Source organism: Triticum urartu, chromosome 4A (genome assembly GCF_056163025.1).
Source record: "Triticum urartu cultivar PI428250 chromosome 4A, HENAU_Tu73, whole genome shotgun sequence".
Classification (NCBI taxonomy): domain Eukaryota; kingdom Viridiplantae; phylum Streptophyta; class Magnoliopsida; order Poales; family Poaceae; genus Triticum; species Triticum urartu.
Genome location: NC_141876.1, coordinates 13,613,502 through 13,634,866, shown reverse-complemented (window position 1 = coordinate 13,634,866; position 21,365 = coordinate 13,613,502). Strand labels below are relative to the sequence as shown.

The window sequence follows — 21,365 nt, the reverse complement described above, 5'->3', positions numbered from 1 at the left end:
TGAGGTGCGAGAGCAGAGGAGACGTCGAGGAAAACGATTCGAGTAGTTTACTTCGGGGTGGCATTGCTACCGTAATTTTGAGCAACTCCCACTTCTGATATTTGCGAAGCTGGGCCTGGGCAGCTTCTCGTCTCCGTGATTTTTGCACTGCTGAATCCTCGTCTCCACGGAGCCAGATTCTTGAAGTGGACTCGTTCGGTGCGACTTCTCGGAGCGATTTTCGGAAGCCAGCTCGTGGACTGCTTCCGAACGGGCTCTTAGTATGCAAAGCAAATATATGAGGAAGAAGTATCTCTTACTAACCCGGATTCGGAGTTCTTCAGGAGCCTTCGCAGATCTACCGTGCAGTGTGTCCGACACCGCAGAGTTCTTTCGAGCCGAGGATGGGAGCTCCACGGAGAAATTGTTCTGGTCGCAGTATCTTGCGCCAGAGCATCCCGTGCCCTTCACCGATCAGCTGAAACAGCTGGTGGAGCTGCATAGGGTGGCCAAACTAGCCATGAAGGATTTGATAATCCAGCTATGGCTGACCGAAGCTATGCCCGGCAGCTACTTCGGACTCGTGAGGCGGCTGGTGAACGGTTGTCCTCGGATGGACGTCGTCAAGTGATCGGCCTGTATTGAAGGTGCGTGCATGGCCTTCGCCCCTTGCAAGATGTGGTGGGCGAAGATGAACGCCGTCGAGCTGGCCAGGGGGCCGCTAGAGGGCAAGGAGCACAGCACACCCGGGCGCTATTTTGCAAATGTCCTAGAGGGGTCTCGCATTGTGGCAACACAGTGTGAGCAAGACATTATTTTCGAATGAATACATTCGTGTTGTCTTTGCCTTGTATGATGAAACAAAGTCGGTTTGTAATATAATGGTTGTTATGTTTTGATTTTTTCCTCCTGTGCGGCCGTGTTGTATGGAATCTGAGGGTTGGCCAGTCGTCGGCTTCTGCCCCCACGTAGGCAGTACGGGGGTGTTCGGGTTGGAAGCTAAACAATCTTGATCCAATTATATGGTCCTTGAAGGAGTTGTTTAGCGCAACGAACTAGGCAATCAGACTATGCGGCTTAAACGCCCTCACTTAGCCATAGGAGTTTTACAATAAAACATAGGCGCAACCCCTAGTATCTGAACCGGAGTGCTATGAGCGTCTGATCGGGAAGTACCGATCCTTTGCGTAATGCAGAAGAAATCTCCAACGATTTGCAACCTCCGAACAGCTGACCGGCTCTCGCCGTATCATGACAGACAATTTTCGGCTTTCTCTACTGAGGTGCTCCTTTGGATAAACCAGGGCACAACCGCAGTAGTTCTCCCTTTACTACCTAAGCCGATATAGCGGAACGTAAGGTAGCAAGCACAGGAGCCGGGCAACCCAACTATTGACCAAAGACATGATTCGAAGCCAATGCATATAATGCTAAATTCGGGGTGCCGAACTATACTGTAAAAGTGTTCGGACTTGGGTTGCCATGTTGTGGGGTGCTATGAAGCCCCTGGCAAGGTGGAACACACCGAGTGTGCGGGTGTTATATGATAAAATTACCAGGAAGGAAAAGGCAAAAAGGAAAGAAAGAGGAAGAACCAGCGGTAAGCTTGAGCCGTGGAAATTTGCGCCGCAAACTGTTTCTATTATAATTTCGTTGGTGCGTTAAAGCGCATTTATACAAGTAGTGCAATAACCAGAAAGGCTATTTTACTATGCCTTCACCAAGAGAGAGCTGCGCATGGGTCCTGAAAAATAGGTAGAGTGATCGTTTAACGAAACCACATAGAGAAGTCCCCCATATGTCTGCGGCTCTCCCGTGCTGAGCTCGTATAAGACCATCCACCAAGGTCGACTATCCTGGCCGCTCTTATTCTTGCCGTATTGGTATGTTTGTCCTTCGAGAGGACCCTTGATCAGGCCATCGGATGAGGTCTGTGGGATTGAGACCTGAAAGGAAAAAGTAAACATGAAAGTATGTGCGTATCCGGTTCCGGTTGAGCCGCACTATGGGTCGCAAGCTAGCTGTGCCTCCGTCGATGCCCATGGAATTTCGAGTGCGTAGTTATGTACGTGCGATGCGAATGCCACCGCTTGATCGGGACTGAGACGGAGGCCGGATTGCTAGTCGAGCTCCTGACGAGCCGAGCTGTCCTGTTGCAGGGTAGTTCGGACCCTCTTAACGGTGTCTGTGGGCTCGGCATCAGAATTAGGGTTCTGCTTGAGAAGGCCGCACTGTAATTCTGCTGCTAAGGCAGCTATATGCTCTTCTGTACGGAGGGAGCGTTCTGTATTTCTGTTGACCGTGATGACACCGCGTGGACCGGACATCTTGAGCTTAAGATAAGCATAGTGTGGCACTGCATTGAATCGAGCGAACGCGGTTCGTCCGAGCAGTGCGTGATAGCCGCTGCAAAAGGGGACGATGTCGAAGATTAATTCCTCGCTTCGGAAATTGTCTGGAGACCCGAAGACAACTTCTAGCGTGATTGCGCCCGTACAGCGGGCCTCGACACCTGGTATGACTCCTTTGAAGGTAGTCTTTGTGGGCTTGATCCGTGATGGATTGATGCCCATTTTTCGCACTGTATCCTGATAAAGCAGGTTGAGGCTGCTACCTCCATCCATAAGGGTGCGCGTCTGGTGAAATCCATCAATGATTGGGTCGAGGACGTGCGGCTGAACCGCCATGACGGATACTAGTCGGGTGGTCCCGGTGATCAAAGGTGATCAGAAATGACGACCATGGATTGAATTTTGGGGCAACTGTCTCTATCGCGTAGACGTCCCTTAGTGCGTGTTTACGCTCCCTTTTTGGGGATGTGTGTAACATATATCATGTTTACTGTTTTCACTTGAGGGGGAAACTTCTTCTGTCCCCTTGTGTTCAGTTGCCGGGGCTCCTCGTCGTCGTCCTCGCTTTGTGATCCCTTTTCCCTGTTCTCGGTGTTTAATTTGCCGGCCTATTTAAAAACCCAACAATCTCTGTTGGTATGATTGGATGGTTTGTCTGGGGTGCCATGTATCTGGCACGGGCGGTCGAGTATGCGGTCCAGGCTGGATGGTCCCTGATTGTTTCTCTTGCATGGTTTCTTCCGCTGGCTGGACTTGGAGCCACTGAATCCGGCGTTGACTGTAGGGTCGTCGGTATTATCACTATTGCTTCAGCGTTTGTGTCTGTTATGTCGGAGCTTGCCATTGTCGTTCTTAGCCTCAGAGGGGCCTGCCTCGCTGGCTGTGTTTTTGCTGCGAGCCAACCAACTACCCTCGCCCGCGCAAAAGCGGGTCATGAGTGTTGTGAGGGCTGCCATAAATTTTGGCTTTTCTTGGACGAGGTGGCGGGCGAGCCATTCATCGCGGATGCTATGTTTAAAGGCCGCTAGGGCTTCGGCATCCGGCCAGTCGACTATCTGGTTCTTTTTAGTTAGGAACCTAGTCCAAAACTTCCTGGCTGACTCACCGGGTTGATGAACTATGTGGCTTAATTCATCGGAGTCTAATGGCCGGACATATGTACCTTGGAAGTTGTCGAGGAAAGCCTCTTCCAAGTCCTCCCAGCTGCCGATGGAATTTTCAGGCAGGCTGTTTAACCAGTGCCGAGCTGGCCCTTTGAGCTTTAGTGGGAGGTATTTGATAGCATGGAGGCCATCTCCGTGGGCCATGTGACTGTGGAGAATAAAATCCTCGATCCATACCGCGGGATCGGTTGTTCTGTCGTATGATTCAATATTGACGGGTTTGAACCCTTTGGGGAATTCATGGTCCATTACTTCATCGGTGAAGCAAAGGGGGGGGGGGTGCGGCGCCTCTATATCGAGCCGCGTCACGACGTAGCTCCGATGGAGTCCGTCTATGGTTATCGGCCCGGGCGTGACTAGGTTTGTCACGTCTGAATAGGTAGCCGTCATCGCGTGTCAAGGCACATCCTCGCGATCCGTAGATCGATCTTGTATGTCCTGCTCTACTGTCCAGGTCTTGACGAAGGTCATATGTATAGCTCCGAGTTGTCTTATCCCTGCCTTTACGGCGAGGTGGGACTGTCTGTTTTTCGGCTCGGGTTGCCGTTTTGTCCCGGCCACACGCTGGCCGATCGACCGCATTGCGTGATGCTGGTGCGGGCTCTGGCGCCTCATCATCGAACTGAGGTAGCAATTTGCGCTTCGGGTAACTTTTGGCTGGTCGTTTAAGGCCGTATTCTTCGGCTGCCAGGACATCGGTCCATCTGTCATTGAGCAGGTCTTGATCAGCTTGAAGCTGCTGCTGCTTCTTTTTCAGGCTCCTCGCAGTGGCTATTAGCTGAAGCTTAAAGCGCTCCTGCTCGAGAGGTTCCTCAGGCACGATGAAGTCTTCGTTGCCGAGGCTCACCTCCTCCTCGGAGAGCAGATGGTAACTATTGTCCTCCGAGTCTTCTTCCATGGCCTGTTCGTCAGGGCTGACTTGCCCCTCTTCCCGATGGTCTTGTTCGGCAGTTTGTTCCTCGGGCTCCTTTGTGTCTTCGGCACCATCCGGAGTGTTGTCGTTTCCTGTGCCGGTATTGTTGTCTCTACTGTGGCGCGATTTAGAGCGGCGCCGTTGACGCCGACGCTTTGGTTGTATCTTAGGAGGGTCCTCCTTCACTGGGTTTTCCTTGTCATTGCTGCTATTATTTTTGGGCGTATCTACCATGTATACGTCATATGAGGAAGTGGTCGTCCAACGTCCAGTGAATGATGGGTCTTGGCCTTGCTCCCCGTTGGCATCGCCGTCCATACTGTCGATGTCTTCGGAGTCGTAATCAAGCATGTCGGTTAAGTCCTCGATAGTGGCTATGAAGTGGGTGGTGGGTGGGAAGCAAAATTCTCGATCATCAGCCCCTAGTTCGAACCGGACATAGTTCGGCTGCGAGTCCCCTGCCAAGGACACGGTCTTTAATGAGTTTAGCACATCGCCCAAAGGCGAGTTCTGGAAGATGTCTGCGGCGCTAAATTCAAAGATCGATAAACGATCAAGTTCGGCGTCCGCGGGCTCACATGGTTCGGAACTTATAACTAGAGAAGAGTCTGGAATTCCAGTGACACAGATATTGTGTGAGGTTAAGTCCGGAACGCCGGGGAATCAGTGGCCTCTGTGGTGGGGTTGAGCCTCCAATCCTTGGATGCCGCAGTGTGCTCTAGACCTAAGGCCAGAGTGGTCATAGGAGCTATCAACGACAGATTTAGGTCATGTTCGTCAAGGTGACCAGGAGCGGTCGCCGCGGTCTTGAATCCGGCGAAGATCAAATCTCCATGGATGTTCGCAACGTAATTCAAGCTCCCAAATCTGACCTGATGGCCAGAGGCGTAGTTATCGATCTGCTCCAGGTGGCCAAACGAGTTGGCCCGCAGCGCGATGCCGCCGAATACGAAGATCTGTCCGGGGAGGAAGGTTTCTCCTTGGACAGCGTCACTGTCGATGATTGAAGGAGCCATCGAACCTTTTCGGGATGACACAGTGGAACTCTCAATGAAAGCACCAATGTTAGTGTCAAAACCGGAGGATCTCGGGTAGGGGGTCCCGAACTGTGCGTCTAAGGTCGATGGTAACAGGAGACAAGGGACATGATGTTTACCCAGGTTCGGGCCCTCTCTATGGAGGTAATACCCTACTTCCTGCTTGATTGATCTTGATGAATATGAGTATTAGAAGAGTTGATCTACCACGAGATCGAGATGGCTAAACCTAAAAGCCTAGACTGTATGACTATGGTAATGAGTATATTCCCCCTCCGGACTAAGTCCTTCGGTTTATATAGACACCGGGGAGATCTAGGGTTACACAAGGTCGCTTACAAAGAAAGGAATCTACATATTCGGTCGCCAAGCTTGCCTTCCACGCCAAGGAGAGTCCCATACGGACACGGGTGCAGCCTTCGGTCTTCACATCTTCACAGCCCATCAGTCCGGCCCAAGCTAATAGGCCGGACGCCCGAGGACCCCTTAGTCCAGGACTCCCTCAGCGAGCATTAGTAAGGTACACATCAATAACATGTATATCACATATACCTTTTTTCACCTTGCCATCCTTCTTATCGGCCAAATACTTGGGGCAGTTCCGCTTGCAGTGACCAGTTCCTTTGCAGTAGAAGCACTCGGTCTCAGGCTTAGTTCCAGACTTGGGCTTCTTCACTTGAGCAGCAACTTGCTTGTCATTCTTCTTGAAGTTTCCCTTCTTCCCTTTACCCTTTTTCTTGAAACGGGTGGTCTTGTTGACCATCAACACTTGATGCTCCTTCTTGATTTCTACCTCCGCAGCCTTTAGCATTGCGAAGAGCTCGGGAATTGTCTTATCCATCCCTTGCATGTTATATTTCATCACGAAGCTCTTGTAGCTTGGTGGCAGTGATTGAAGAATTATGTCAATGACACTATCATCAGGAAGATTAATTCCCAGTTGAATCAAGTGATTATTATACCCAGACATTTTGAGTATATGTTCACTGACAGAACTATTCTCCTCCATCTTGCAGCTGTATAACTTATTGGAGACTTCATATCTCTCAATCCGGGCATTTGCTTGAAATATTAACTTCAACTCCTGGAACATCTCATATGCTCTATGACGTTCAAAACGTCGTTGAAGTCCCGGTTCTAAGCCATAAAGCATGGCACACTGAACTATTGAGTAGTCATCAGCTTTGCTCTGTAAGACGTTCATAACATCTGGCGTTACTCCTGCAGCGGGTTTGGCACCTAGCGGTGCTTCCAGGACGTAATTCTTCTGTGTAGCAACGAGGATAATCCTCAAGTTACGGACCCAGTTTGTGTAGTTGCTACCATCATCTTTCAACTTAGCTTTCTCTAGGAATGCATTAAAATTCAACGGAACAACAGCACGGGTCATCTATCTACAACAACATAGACATGCAAAATACTATCAGGTACTAAGTTCATGATAAATTAAAGTTCAATTAATCATATTACTAAAGAACTCCCACTTAGATAGACATCCCTCTAATCACCTAAGTGATCACGTGATCCATATCAACTAAACCATGTCCGATCATCACGTGAGATGGAGTAGTTTTCAATGGTGAACATCACTATGTTGATCATATCTACTATATGATTCACGCTCGACATTTCGGTCTCAGTGTTCCGAGGCCATATCTGCATATGCTAGGCTCGTCAAGTTTAACCCGAGTATTGTGCGTGTGCAAAACTGTCTTGCACCCGTTGTATGTGAACGTAGAGCTTATCACACCCGATCATCACGTGGTGTCTCGGCATGATGAACTTTCACAACGGTGCATACTCAGGGAGAACACTTGTACCTTGAAATTTAGTGAGAGATCATCTTATAGTGCTACCGTTGAACTAAGCAAAATAAGATGCATAAAAGATAAACATCACATGCAATCAATATAAGTCATATGATATGGTGATACGTCTCCAACGTACCTATAATTTTTGATTGCTCCATGCTATATTATCTATTGTTTTCGACTATATTGGGCTTTATTTTCCACTTTTATATTATTTTTGGGACTAACCTATTAACCGGAGGCCCAGCCCAGAATTGCTGTTTTTTTGCCTATTTCAGTGTTTCGAAGAAACAGAATATCAAACGGAGTCCAAACGGAATGAAACCTTCGGGAACGTGATTTTCTCACCGAACGTGATCCAGGAGACTTGGACCCTGCTCCAAGGAATAAAAGAGGCGGTCACGAGGGTGGGGGGCGCCCCCCCTAGGGCACGCCCCCTGCCTCGTGGGCCCCCTGTTGCTCCACCGACATACTCCTTCCTCCTATATATACCTACGTACCCCCAAACAATCAGATACGGAGCCAAAAACCTAATTCCACCGCTGCAACTTTCTGTATCCACGAGATCCCATCTTGGGGCCTGTTCCGGAGCTCCGCCGGAGAGGGCCGTCATCACGGAGGGCTTCTACATCATCATAGCTTCTCCGATGAAGTGTGAGTAGTTTACCTCAGACCTTCGGGTCCATAGTAGCTAGATGGCTTCTTCTCTCTTTTTGGATCTCAATACAATGTTCTCCCCCTCTCTCGTGGAGATCTATTCGATGTAGTCTTCTTTTTGCGGTGTGTTTGTTGAGACTAATGAATTGTGGGTTTATGATCAAGTCTATCTATGAATAATATTTGAATCTTCTCTGAATTCTTTTATGTATGATTGGTTATCTTTGCAAGTCTCTTTGAATTATCAGTTTGGTTTGGCCTACTAGATTGGTTTTTCTTGCCATGGGAGAAGTGCTTAGCTTTGGGTTCGATCTTGCGGTGTCCTTTCCCAGTGACAGAAGGGGCAGCAAGGCACGTATTGTATCGTTGCCATCGAGGATAACAAGATGGGGTTTATTTCATATTGCATGAATTTATCTCTCTACATCATGTCATCTTGCTTAAGGCGTTACTCTGTTTTTAACTTAATACTCTAGATGCATGCTGGATAGCGGTCGATGAGTGGAGTAATAGTAGTAGATGCAGGCAGGAGTCGGTCAACTTGTCTCGGACGTGATGTGTAACGCCCGGATAATCAAGCTACAGTAATCCCCTACTAATGATGCCTAGTCATCACTGTTATTGTTGCTAATCTCACTTAGATTCAAAACCAATTCAAATTCAATTTTAAAAATAAAGTCAAATATTTATTTCTTCAAGCAGTAAAACAAAAATGTTCACTTTGTCTAATAAATTCCCCTAACCATGGTCATGTTGAAACCAACCTCATTTGAATTCCCAAAATCCCCCTGGGAATTAAATTAGTACTCCAGCAACAATTCAACTGGCCTTTTCAAAATAAAACAAATGTTTATGCTTTTCCAAACGTTGTGAAACTTTGTGTGTGGTCTAGAATTATTGTGTGTAAGTTATGTGTGAAGTTTCATGTACAACAAAAGTCTTTTACTAACTAAAATGTAAAGATGGAAAACGTCTGAGAAATATACAAAACAGAAATAAAAAAAGTCTCTTTTTCACTTTGGCCCAACCGCTACAATGCACTGGCCCAGCCCAATGGGGGTCGTCCCCTTCCCCTATTCAAGACAGAGATCATGGCACACATCCAGCCACCATGTCCGCCGTTAGGCGTGCGTGTCGGCCATCCCGCGTTTCCCCATGATGGATAAGGCTCCATCGACCCCTTTGCGACCCCTAGCACGCCCACTTTCCCCTCGATCGTCTCTCCCTCCCTCCCAGATTCGTCTGCGCCTGGGCGCAACCGCCGTCGCGCCGCCATCTTTGTCATGGTCGCCACCCATCGCGAGCTGCAACGAGAAGACCAGGAGATGGGCACCATCGTCCCCGACACCGGAGTAGGGCGAGCTGGACTGCGGAGCCCTCAAGCCGTCGCCATCGGCCTTCTTCCCCAACCACGGTCATCGCCGTCCACATCGTCGATCCGCTCGCCTTCGGCCGTCCTCGTGCGTCCCCAATCCCCTCGAGCTCATCCACGACCTCCCCGTAGTGAGCTCTCCTCGGTTTTCCCACTTCCCCTGCCGTTTTCCTCTTGACGTAGGACGCCGGATCCCCTGTGACCGAGCTCGCGCTCGCGGCTCGCCATGCCCGGTCCGAATCCCGTGTGCCCCTGTCCGCTCCTTCCCAGGCCCGCCTTCGCCTGGCCGCGGCCTGCGCGTGCACGCGCGCCTGCGTGCCTGCCCTCTGCTGTTGCTAGTCGCTAGCTGCCGTTCCTACTGCTGGTGTTGCTGCCCATGTCGCAGATGTGCTGCTCGTGCGTTGCTTCTGTTGATGACGCCATTGCTGCCGTGCCCCTGCTCCCGCTTCTCTCTGCTTTCTGCCGCACCTACTGCTACTTGCTGCATCCGCTCGCCTTTGCCGCCGAGGTCCCACGCCGCCTGAAGCCCGCTCCCTCCTTCCCTTGCCTCGCGTCGCCCTTACCCGCCGCTTCTGGCCGGGGACGCCGAAGCCCCCGCTGTGGTGCTCCGCGCGCCCGGCTGCCGAGCCAGCCCCCGCCTCTCGCTCCCCTCGCCGACCCCTGCGCCGCCCGCTAGCCCCCCTACTGGCCTGCTGCTGCCGCAGCTCGCCGTCCCCGCCGCCCACTACCGTGGCTCTGCTCCGGCCAAGCCGCCGCACGCCGTCGCTCGCCCCCGCCTCTACAGCCCCGCGCCTCGCCCCGCTCCGGCTCCGGCCCGCCGAGCCTCGCCGGCGCCCCGCGACGCCCCGCCGACCTCGCCCCGCACCTGGGCGGGTTTGGCCTTCGCCCGGGGCACTGCCTGCCCCGTTAAACACCCGCTCCAGTGGCCTAGTGGGCCACCGAGCAGTGGGGCCCATCCCCTATTATAAGTAAAAAAAGTTTTTAAAAAATAATATTAATAAATATAATATAATTAATTAGTTAATTAGGTTTAATTAAACTAATTAAAGTTAATTAGCCTAATAGCCTAACTAGACTAAATTAACTAGTTAGTTAACGAAACAGTCAATGACAGGATGGCCCCACCCCCTGTTGACCAGTCAAACATTGACTGGTCAACCGGGACCCCCTGGCCCACTTGTCAGCCTCGGTGCACAATCTGTGTACGCAGGGCTGGGCACACCTAGCAATTTCCTGTTTATTTTCGAATTAATAGTATTTTCAGCATATTGTTTAAAACTTTATAAATTCATAGAAATTAAACCGTAACTCGGATGAAAATGTTTTCTACATGAAAGTTGCTCAGAAAAATACAACGAATCCGAATATGCAGTCCATTCATCTGTCACATGCCCCTAGCATGCTGAACATGGAACTTTCCTCCTCCGGTCATCTGTCTGACACAGGTCCGGAACCGGGAAAAATTCCCGGTTGACTTCCCCCTTCGCCGGTATCGTTTAGCACCGCGTTAGAACACGTCTAGCTCTGTCTGTTGTCCTGTTATGCACTTGCTTGCTATGTATTTAATGTTTCTCCCCCCTCTTCTCTTCGGTAGACCCCGTGACGATGCTGATGCCCCAGTGATCGACTACGTCACCGACGACCCCTCCTTCTCGTCTGAGCAACCAGGGAAGCCCCCCCCCCTTTGATCATACTGATATCGCCCATTCCATTTCTCTCATGCTTGCATTAGATTTTGCTACTGTTATTGTTTGCTCCTATTCTGTTGCATAGCCTGCTTTTGTATCTGCTGTTGTACCTTACCTGCTTATCCTAAACTGCTTAGTATAGGTTGGTTAGAGACCCATCAGTGACCCCCCACTTGACCCGACTGCCCCGCTGGATTATCAGAAGACCCGATCAACGGGATCGAAGACCAGGCCCTGACACCTCACGTCACATCACGCCCCTTTGTTGCTCGACTCTGCAGAGTTACCATCGAGTGCCGAGGGTGGAACCTCATACATCACTCCTGATGAGATCTCTGTAGAGTAGCTATTCAGTCGTGGTCATCGAGGGTGATTTCCTCCTTAACCACTTCCGATACGACTCTGTCGTGCAACCCCTCAAGTGTGAACCTCGAGGGTGGTTCCTCTTACGTTCACCTTGATGTTTACATCGAGTGGGAATCCGACAAGGGTGATTCCTAAGGTTTTCCCCCTTGGTGTTAGACACACGGTTACTATGGTTACTATGACTTTGCACCGGACCCTGTTACTAAAGACGGGTTGGCCCTGAGGGGTACCCGTGTGAGCTTAATTGCGAGTGATGTGGAGTCGGGCGGACCTGGAAGGTGCCCGCAAGATAATTACGAGGTGTGGCCGGGCATTCCTAGCCCTTGCCGCAAGTCCTCGAGACGGGGCAACGGGGTCATATCTTTCGTGAGTCTCTGCTTATTACCGCGCGTTACTAATCCACTACGATTTGGATATTTGATCCGAGGGGCCTCTGCCCTGATAGGACTAACCATCATATGGGCATAGTATGGGCGTTCTGCGTCGTATACATCAGCCGAATCTTAATAGACGTCAGCGACTGAGCAGCGCGCGCCGGGTTGGACTGGTAAGCTCCTACCTTTTTAGGGAGGTAGCTAGGTCTGCTCACGGGCCGCGTACGCAATGTGCAGGAGTTCCCGGGGAGATGGCCCATGACCCCTGGGGGCATAGGTTTAGACCGGCGTCTTGGCCTCTCTATTAAGCCTAGGTCGGGTTGCGGCGTATTGTTTGCTGAGGCTGGGCATGACCCAGGAAAGTGTGTCTGGCCGGAGTTAATCGAGCGTGGTGGGTAAGTTGGTGCACCCCTGCAGGGAAGAAAACATCTATCAATAGCCTGTCCTACGGTAACGGACACTTGGAGTTGTATCCCGATCGATACAACTAGAACTGGATACCTGAGATGAGAAATGGACTGTGATGAGAAATGGATATGAGAAATGGAGATGAGAACTGGATAGTATGGCTCTGGGATTGCTTTCTCGCAGGGAGTTGAGAAAGGATCTCTGGCCGAGGTTGATAACACTACTACTACTTTACTTTATGCTACTCTTATCCCTTCTGATGTTGTAAGATGCTTGAAGATGCTGAAGATGCTAGTCTTCGATAGGACTAGGCCTTCTCTCTATTCTGGCATTTCTGTAGCCCAGTCCACATATACAGCCTTCCTTTGATAATGTTGCATATGTAGTGTAGATCCTTGCTTGCGAGTACTTTGGATGAGTACTCACGGTTGCTTTGCTCCCCTTTTCTCCCTTTCTTCCTCTTTCCGGTTGAAGCGACCAGATGTCGGAGCCCAGGAGCCAGATGCCACCGTCGATGCTTACTACGTGGAGGCCGCCGATGACCAGGAGTAGTTAGGAGGCTCCCAGGCAGGAGGCCTTGCCGTTTCCATCGTTGTTGCTTTTGTGCTAGCCTTCTTAAGGCAAACTTGTCTAACTTATGTCTGTACTCAGATATTGTTGCTTCCGCTGACTCTTGTGTATTAGAGCTTATGTATTTGAGCCCTCGAGGCCCCTGGCTTGTAATATAAAGCTTGTACTATTTTAAGTTGTGTCTAGAGTTCTGTTGTGATATCTTCCCGTGAGTCCTTGATCTTGATCGTACACATTTGCGTGTATGATTAGTGTACGATTGAATCGAGGGCGTCACAAGTTGGTATCAGAGCCGACTGCCTGTAGGTAGCCCCCCTTCCAACTCCTTGGCCGAAGTTGAGTCTAGTCAATGAAAAACTTTTACTAACTTGGATGTGTGGCTTACGGGCCCACGTCGCCATTGGGTGGTATTAGGATCTTTTATTCCTCGTCTATACTCTGGGACTCTGATCTCTCGTCTATTCGGGTTAAACATTTTACTAAGTCTGACATTAGGATCTCGTACCCACTTTCTCCCGGAGAGCCTCTTCAGTCCAGATGATCGCTTGCTGCTTCAGAAGATTTAGAAGATACTCTCCGATGTTTCCCCGAAACACTTGTGCCCTTCGCCGTTGCAATTCCATATCACCGATAAACCCCTCTGGATAACTACATACACCTGTCGTTCATATTGTCATCCCAAGTTGATCTTGTTATTACAAGATGCCTAGTAATACTTTCAGTTATTTTGAGAATCCACTGTGCCTGCTATGTTGCAGCTCCTTTTCTGCCTGAATACTTGTACGAATAATTCTTCACAATTATCGAGGATTCATTCATCCCCAATTGTTTAGGTATTTCACAAAAGTCTTCGAAATACCATTCGATCTTCCGAAAATCCTCAGCAGCCTATTGTTGTTAAAATTCTTGTTTGCTCGCATTATGGTTAATTCCATATTTCTAGTAATCTTCGTTGACATCCTCTGTCACTATCGTTCCGAGTCCCTTGATCCAATATGTCGCAAATGCTCGTAATCCTTAATCAGATCCTAGCATTCATCCTTCCGGCTCAGACGTCACTCCAAACATGAGCTTGTTCTTGTAAAATCAAACCTTGATTGATTGTCGATCTGTATCGATTCAACTCAATTATCTTTTGATCAGAGCCTCTGCTTCAGATCTTCTGATTTGAAAATCGTAATTCCTTGGTATTCAAGCTTGGAAGTTATCCAGTTATATCTATAACCCGATGCCTTTGCATTCTTTCTTCTTCTGGGTGAGTATCGATACTCACATCAGATCTTTTATGGACCGCCATATCCTTGGTTGGATTATTATCCGACAATGTCCTTCATAATCAAAGAATCTCGTGACGTTCTTTCCCAGATACATAACACCTTTGGTAATTGTATCCTCTCCTTTTGTCAACCATGCTCCGCTTCCGAGCTTGAGTTAATTACCTCTAAAGTTTTTGCAAATGTTCCTAAGATGCCCCGACGGGTTGAACTTATGCCTTCCATAATTTGTGTGAACCCAAAAGTTCTCACGAGCCTTACTCTTTTGGTACTTCGCCAGATAATTTTTCTGCGCTACAATTTCTTCGAAAACGAGGAGTGAATGAAAGGTTATGCATTGAAGAAGTGGGAGTCGACCTTGAACTTTGTGTTCATGCCCATAGAAACGATGTAGATCTTATCATGGAAGCTTCTCTTATAATCAAATGCTCCCTTGTATGAGCTCATCTTGCATCTGTAAATTGATTCTTTGCAATCGTGGTTCCGACCTTATTTTTCTCCTTGATTCCATTTCCCGGACAAGTTAAAATACTTGTCTTCTGCCTATCATTTCATCTGCCCAATCTCTATTTTGATCTACCTCGAGTATTGCCCCCTGTTATCTCGAGGATATTGTGTCATTGCACTACCTCTTGTAAATTCTTAATTGAAGTGATACTCCATCATCTTATTCCTAGCCTGATCGACTAAATCATTATCATGCTATTTCTAACCGTGCTACCTGGTCCTTATGCCCGGAGCAACTTCCGACGATGAGCTAAACTTATGTCGATCTTCCTCATCTTATCATTTCACCTCGAACAACAAGCTTGACTTCGAGCTTGTGTCGAATCCGTGGTTCTCATAGCCTTTTCACTTCATCCTTCCTTTTCTACTCGATGGCATCTTCATAGAGTCTCTCGACAAAATTTGTCGTGATCACCATCAACACTTTGGCTTCTTCAGAGATGTCAACTGAATTCATGGCCAGAAATACCATCCCTGCCCCTCGATGATCTGTGATATCATCGATGACATCTTGACTCCCTGCCAACACAGACCTGATTTTGTTTGGTTATACCTTACGTTCCGAGATAATATTGGAAATGTTCCTTTGAATCTCTTATGATCTACAGACCCAATCCTTAATTGAAACACCATATCAGTGCTATCTCGAAGCATGACTGTGGTATTCCGAATATCAACACGAACATTTGAAGCGAAATGCTAAATGCTTCTTGATTTATTATCCAAACACGGTTGTATGGGTAATATCCTAAGTCTTCGCTCGCCCCTTATTTAAATGCTTTTGCACTTAATGTACTATCATGTATATCATGCTTCGCTTTTCTCTGGGAAGGATATACTCCCAATTCTTGTGTGAAACACATTTTCCTTTCCATTGGTCTGTTAAGTTTGATAGACACATTTTCCTTTCCGTTGGTTTGATTAACCTCTCTTATAAATTTTATGATCTAAGCAGTAATAAATCCCTGCTTAAGTAAACACCTCGGTGTACAAACTCTGTCAGTAAGATCTTGTTACTAGTGTTGATGACATTCCGGTAGCCACCTATGGACGAGAACTCTGTCTATTGGCCTGCCTCGCCTTGCGAGCAGGAAAATGGTTCTCTTCGTCCCTCGCCCTTGGTACCAACGTTGTTGCCAACATAACTAACAAGCTATCCTCTGACCTACCTTGCTATCATGTTTGTGCAAACATAACCGCCCTTCCTACTTTTGAACCACATGGTGGGCCCATAACCCACAGTTCCATAGGATCGGAACCTGACTCTCCTGTACAACCTTGATTCCGAAATATTCTTGGCACTCGGTTTCGTATATAATACACGAGCTAATTTCCTCACCATGTTTCATTTCGGTATCAGAGGCAACATTATTCTTCTCTGCTTTGAGCCCCTTCATCACCTATTTTAGACATCAGCTGGTTGCCTACTTGATTAAAACTTGTTGAATCTCTGTATAGCACTCTCAATACGTCCTGGTGCTTCTAAAATCTCCTTCCTTGAGATAACTACCGGATGCTAATCCTTTCAGACATTCGTCCTTATAGCTTCCCCCTTACTCCACCTCTTAAATCTCAGGACGAGATTTCTTGTAGTGGAGGAGATTTGTAACGCCCGGATAATCAAGCTACAATAATCCCCTACTAATGATGCCTAGTCATCACTGTTACTGTTGCTAATCTCACTTAGATTCAAAACCAATTCAAATTCAATTTTAAAAATAAATTCAAATATTTATTTCTTCAAGCAGTAAAGCAAAAATGTTCACTTTGTCTAATAAATTCCCCTGGCCATGGTCATGTTGAAACCAGCCTCATTTGAATTCCCAAAATCCCCCAGGGAATTAAATTAGTACTCTAGCAACAATTCAACTGGCCTTTTCAAAATAAAACAAATGTTTATGCTTTTCCAAACGTTGTGAAACTTTGTGTGTGGTCTAGAATTATTGTGTGTAATTTATGTGTGAAGTTTCATGTACAACAAAAGTCTTTTACTAACTAAAATGTAAAGATGGAAAACGTCTGAGAAATATACAAAACAGAAATAAAAAAAGTCTCTTTTTCACTTTGGCCCAACCGCTACAATGCACTGGCCCAGCCCAATGGGGGTCATCCCCTTTCCCTGTTCAAGACAGAGATCGTGGCACACATCCAGCCACCATGTCCGCCGTTAGGCGTGCGTGTCGGCCATCCCGCGTTTCCCCATGATGGATAAGGCTCCATCGACCCCTTTGCGACCCCTAGCACGCCCACTTTCCCCTCGATCGTCTCTCCCTCCCTCCCAGATTCGTCTGCGCCTGGGCGCAACCGCCGTCGCGCCGCCATCTTTGTCGTGGTCGCCACCCACCGCGAGCTGCAACGAGAAGACCAGGAGATGGGCACCATCGTCCCCGACACCGGAGTAGGGCGAGCTCGACCGCGGAGCCCTCGAGCCATTGCCATCGGCCTTCTTCCCCAACCACGGTCATCGTCGTCCACATCGTCGATCCGCTCGCCTTCGGCCGTCCTCGTGCGTCCTCAACCCCCTCGAGCTTGTCCACAACCTCCCCGTAGTGAGCTCTCCTCGGTTTTCCCACTTCCCCTCCCGTTTTCCTCTCGACGTAGGACACCAGATCCCCTGTGACCGAGCTCACGCTCGCGGCTCGCCATGCCTGGTCCGAATCCCGTGTGCCCCTGTCCGCTCCTTCCCGGGCCCGCCTTCGCCCTGGCCGCGGCCTGTGCGTGCACGCGCGCCTGCGTGCCTGCCCTCTGCTGTTACTAATCGCTAGCTGCCGTTCCTACTGCTGGTGTTGCTGCCCATGTCGCAGATGTGCTGCTCGTGCGTTGCTTCTGTTGATGACGCCATTGCTGCCGCGCCCCTGCTCCCGCTGCTCTCTGCTTTCTGCCGCACCTACTGCTACTTGCTGCAGCCGCTCGCCTTTGCCGCCGAGGTCCCACGCCGCCTGAAGCCCGCGCTCCTGCGCGCCCCGCAGCCCGCTCCCTCCTTCCCTTGCCTCGCGTCGCCCTTACCCGCCGCTTCTGGTCGGGGCCGCCGAAGCCCCCGCTGTGGTGCTCCGCGCGCCCGGCTGCCGAGCCAGCCCCCGCCTCTCGCTCCCCTCACCGACCCCTGCGCCGCCTGCTAGCCCCCCTACTCGCCTGCTACCGCCGCAGCTCGCCGTCCCCGCCGCCCACTGCCGCGGCTTTGCTCCGGCCAAGCCGCCGCACGCCGTCGCTCGCCCCCCGCCTCTACAGCCCCGCGCCTCGCCCCGCTCCGGCTCCGGCCCGCCGCGCCTCGCCAGCGCCCCGCGGCGCCCCGCCGGCCTCGCCTCGCACCTGGGCGGGTTTGGCCTTCGCCCGGGGCAGCGCCTGCCCCGTTAAACACCCGCTCCAGTGACCTAGTGGGCCACTAAGCAGTGGGGCCCATCCCCTGTTATAAGTAAAAAAAAGTTTTTAAAAAAATAATATTAATAAGGGCTTATTCCATCTGTGCCCCCAATTCCTTAGTTGTGCTCAGTTTTCCCCACGCTTCAAACTTTTGCTCACTTTTCCCCATTCCCTTAGCTAAAACTCTCACAAATGTTCATAACAGACGTTTGTCGTCTTGGCCGTTAACTGGCTTGTGGGGCCATGTTGGACTCTGTTGACTGTGGCTGTGGCTTCGCTGGTTGGGCCGTGTTTGTGTTCATAGGACGGGCCCGTTAGTTTGTTGGTAATAAATTAAAAAAGCCTGCTATCGATGGATGCAGCCTACTATGCATGCCCGGCTTTGGCATCGATGTAGCCTGCTATGCATGCGAACACCGCCACGCACGCATCTAGTGACCTAGACCTAATTGCATGCATGCAAGCCGACACGCACGCATCGATCCGTGCCGCACGGTTGCCGGTGGATTCAGTCGCTCCACATCGTCGTTTCACGCGTCGCAGGCATACGTGCCGGTGGCAGAAGGGGCAGGCTGCACGCACGGTCGCGTCCATATGACGAGGCATTGGTTCACGCCGCAGGCTGCACGCATGCTCGTGAATGGAAGGTAGGCAGCCGCCAACGCAGAGCATGCAGAAGGGGGAGGCAGGCAGCCGCCAACGCAGAGCACGCAAAGCACGCTCGCATCGATTCACGTTCACACATTGATGATCACATCGGTTCACGCACGCACTGAGTCACGATCTACGCCGGCCGTTTGCGCGTGTACCCACTTCGTCTCCCCCGGCTATTTAAACTGCCCTCCATTGCCTCTTCTTCTACAGATCCATCTGCGCCTCCAACTTCTTCTCTTCTTCCCCCAAAAGCCAAAGCCGTTCCACTCAGCGAAGCGAGCAAGATGCAGTACAATGGGCCGACGTTCCAAGCGCCGCCCACCGTGCCGGAACGGCGGTACCCCGCCAACGTCGTCGTCGAGGAATCCCTCCGCGTGTGGGCGTTCTCCCGCTGGAGGGGAAGCACTGAGCTTGCACGGGGGTTCCTCCGTGTGGGCTTCCACCACCTCCCGGCGGGCTCGCCGCCCATGTTCAACCTCGTGGAGCAGCGTCCCCACGCCAACGCTCCAGTGGTAGGGCTCGTCGTCCACTTCACCAACAGGTTCGATGCCTACTACCTGCTCGGCAAGGTGTATTGGTGTGGGTGCGAGTTCATCGCATTCACGACCTATAATATCTTCACCGACTTCGAGAGCGTCTTCCCCGCTCGCAACCGCATGCACAGCCTCCCGTACTACCTCGGCGACAACGGCCATGAGGAGGAGGAGTACTGAAGCCGGCGGCGAAGAAGACGGTGAAGCCGGCGGTTAAGGTGAAGACATGGCGGTGTTGCCCTAGCTACCCTATCTATCTACTATGTAGTGTGAGTTTGGTGTGTGTGTTGCCCGAGCTATCTATGTAAGGTTAACTATTATCTATGGTGTCTATGTAAGAACTTATGTTGCCCTAGCAACCGTACCCTATCTAAGTTAAGTTATGTGTGTTATATTAATGCTTTGTTATGTTTGTATTTTGCTTGTCCCAAGTTTAGACACGGCTAATTGGCGTGGGAAAAATTAACCAAACAAACTAAAAATGATGTGTTTATAGATGCCTTCTAAAAATAAGAACATATTGTACATTTGTACACGGCTTTGGTTTGAGAGCTCTGTATTTTTTAGGTATTCAAAGAATACTTTGGTTTTCAGAAATATTGAAGTATCAAATACTTTGAGATATTTGGCTTTAGTCAAAAGTGTAGTTTTAACTACACTATGTTTGAAGTATATAAAAAAGAGGTTTAGACCTCTTTTTCTAATCATGAAGTATTGGTTCGCTAGGCATAATAATACTGCGGTTTGCAAATACTTTGATTCTAAAAAATGAAGGGACCCATAAAGGAAAGCCAAAAAAATTCCTCAATGAGATAGAAGAGATTGGGCAATCAAATTAATGAAAAAAGCAATCAGAAACAAAAAAGAACAAAGCAATCCTTCCTAAACAAAAAAAGAAACATCGCTTGTTTCTGGGCTTCTTTTTGGGCCAGCGAACTAGGTTTTTTTTAGCAGAACTGACGAACTCGAGGACAAAAGTTTGGCAAGTGCGAGAGAGAAGAGATGAACTTGATGTATATTCCTTGTGCTGCTCAAGTACTACTTACTGTCATCTGATGAGCTATGGTATGATCCAATACTCGAGGTTATTAGCTAACAAAATAATCCTATCACTGAACTGGTAGTTGTTTTCTGCCGAAACTGAAAATGTCGAAACTTAACAGTAAACTGCATACATTCAGTGATCGACAGTTGCACTAAACAGAGTTGCATTTGAGATAAACAGACTTGGATTGCTAAACAGTGGCAACAACAGTAGACAAACATCTCTAACGAGAGATGGCCATCAAGTAAAAAATTCCTAGAACAAGTATTCCTAAAGCTATCAGATTGGATTGTTTCTTCAACTCAATCAGCTGCTTGAAGTTCTTGTTCATCTTCTTCAATTCCGTCTTCAGTTCGACATCTACCACCGTCGGGTATTCCGGACGCGCTGCTGCTGCCAGAGCGGCACTGTCATGGGGCAGATTGGACTCGCTGATTGCATTCCCCCTCGAATCCAGCAAGCCCGACCCTTGAAGCCTCTGGATGTAATCATCCATCCACTTGAAATGGTGGCATTTCTTCATGATCTGAAAATGAAATCATGTAACCTAAATCCAAATCTGACAGATTTTTTGAGAAATTAGAGATAAAGGATGCGAGGAAAACTCAGATCTAACCTGCCCCTCCGGCTTGCTCTCGCATTTGACGAACTCGCGCCCAAAGTTCCCATTCTTCTCCTCCTTCGAAGTCAACCGCTTCAGTGGTGCAGTCCGTGGGCAGTCAGTGCATCGAGTCATCGGCACTGGACCATACACCGGCCACGTGGAACGGGGGGCTGACGAGGAGGTCGACATATCGCCCGAGAGGAAGAAACAGAGGAATTGCTCGAGAGGAAGAAGAACGAGAAGATGGGGAAAGAAACAGAGGAATTGCTCGATCTGCTCGATGCCTTTGTCTGTCAGATGGAGAAAAGGAGAAGGGGAAGCTATATTGACGATTTGCCACATTGTATTTTGCAGTTTCAATATTTGAACCAACTCTTAACACTGACATGTGGTGGTCATGTGCGAAAAATACAATTTCATATGTAAAGTGGGGCAGATCGTAAAAAACCCGAGAAGGACAGTGCAGTAGCCAATTAGGATGCATCACGCGGATCGCGCATGCCTACCCCACATCTGACGGGTGGTGTTTGGCGCTTGGTAGGATCCGACGGCGCATGTTCGACGCTAGGGTTTGGAGCATTTCTGCGGGGTTATGAGCGAGTCAACGGGGTTATTAGGGTTTGACCAGATTTCAAATGGCCATAACTAAATTAGAAAAAATCGCAAAAATATAAAACAAACGTAGTTCATCCTTTTATG

General features: G+C 49.3%; 1 protein-coding gene across 1 annotated transcript; it reads right to left on the bottom strand.

Annotated features, from left to right (window-relative positions):
- Positions 1-20,285: 20,285 nt before the first annotated feature.
- On the bottom strand, positions 20,286-20,855 carry LOC147974437 (uncharacterized). The gene is made up of 2 exons (XM_087519472.1): positions 20,679-20,855; positions 20,286-20,588 (listed from the first exon to the last, which is right to left on the bottom strand). Exons 1-2 carry the CDS (start codon positions 20,853-20,855, stop codon positions 20,286-20,288), a joined length of 480 nt encoding a protein of 159 aa, XP_087375598.1.
- Between the last annotated feature and the right edge of the window lie 510 nt (positions 20,856-21,365).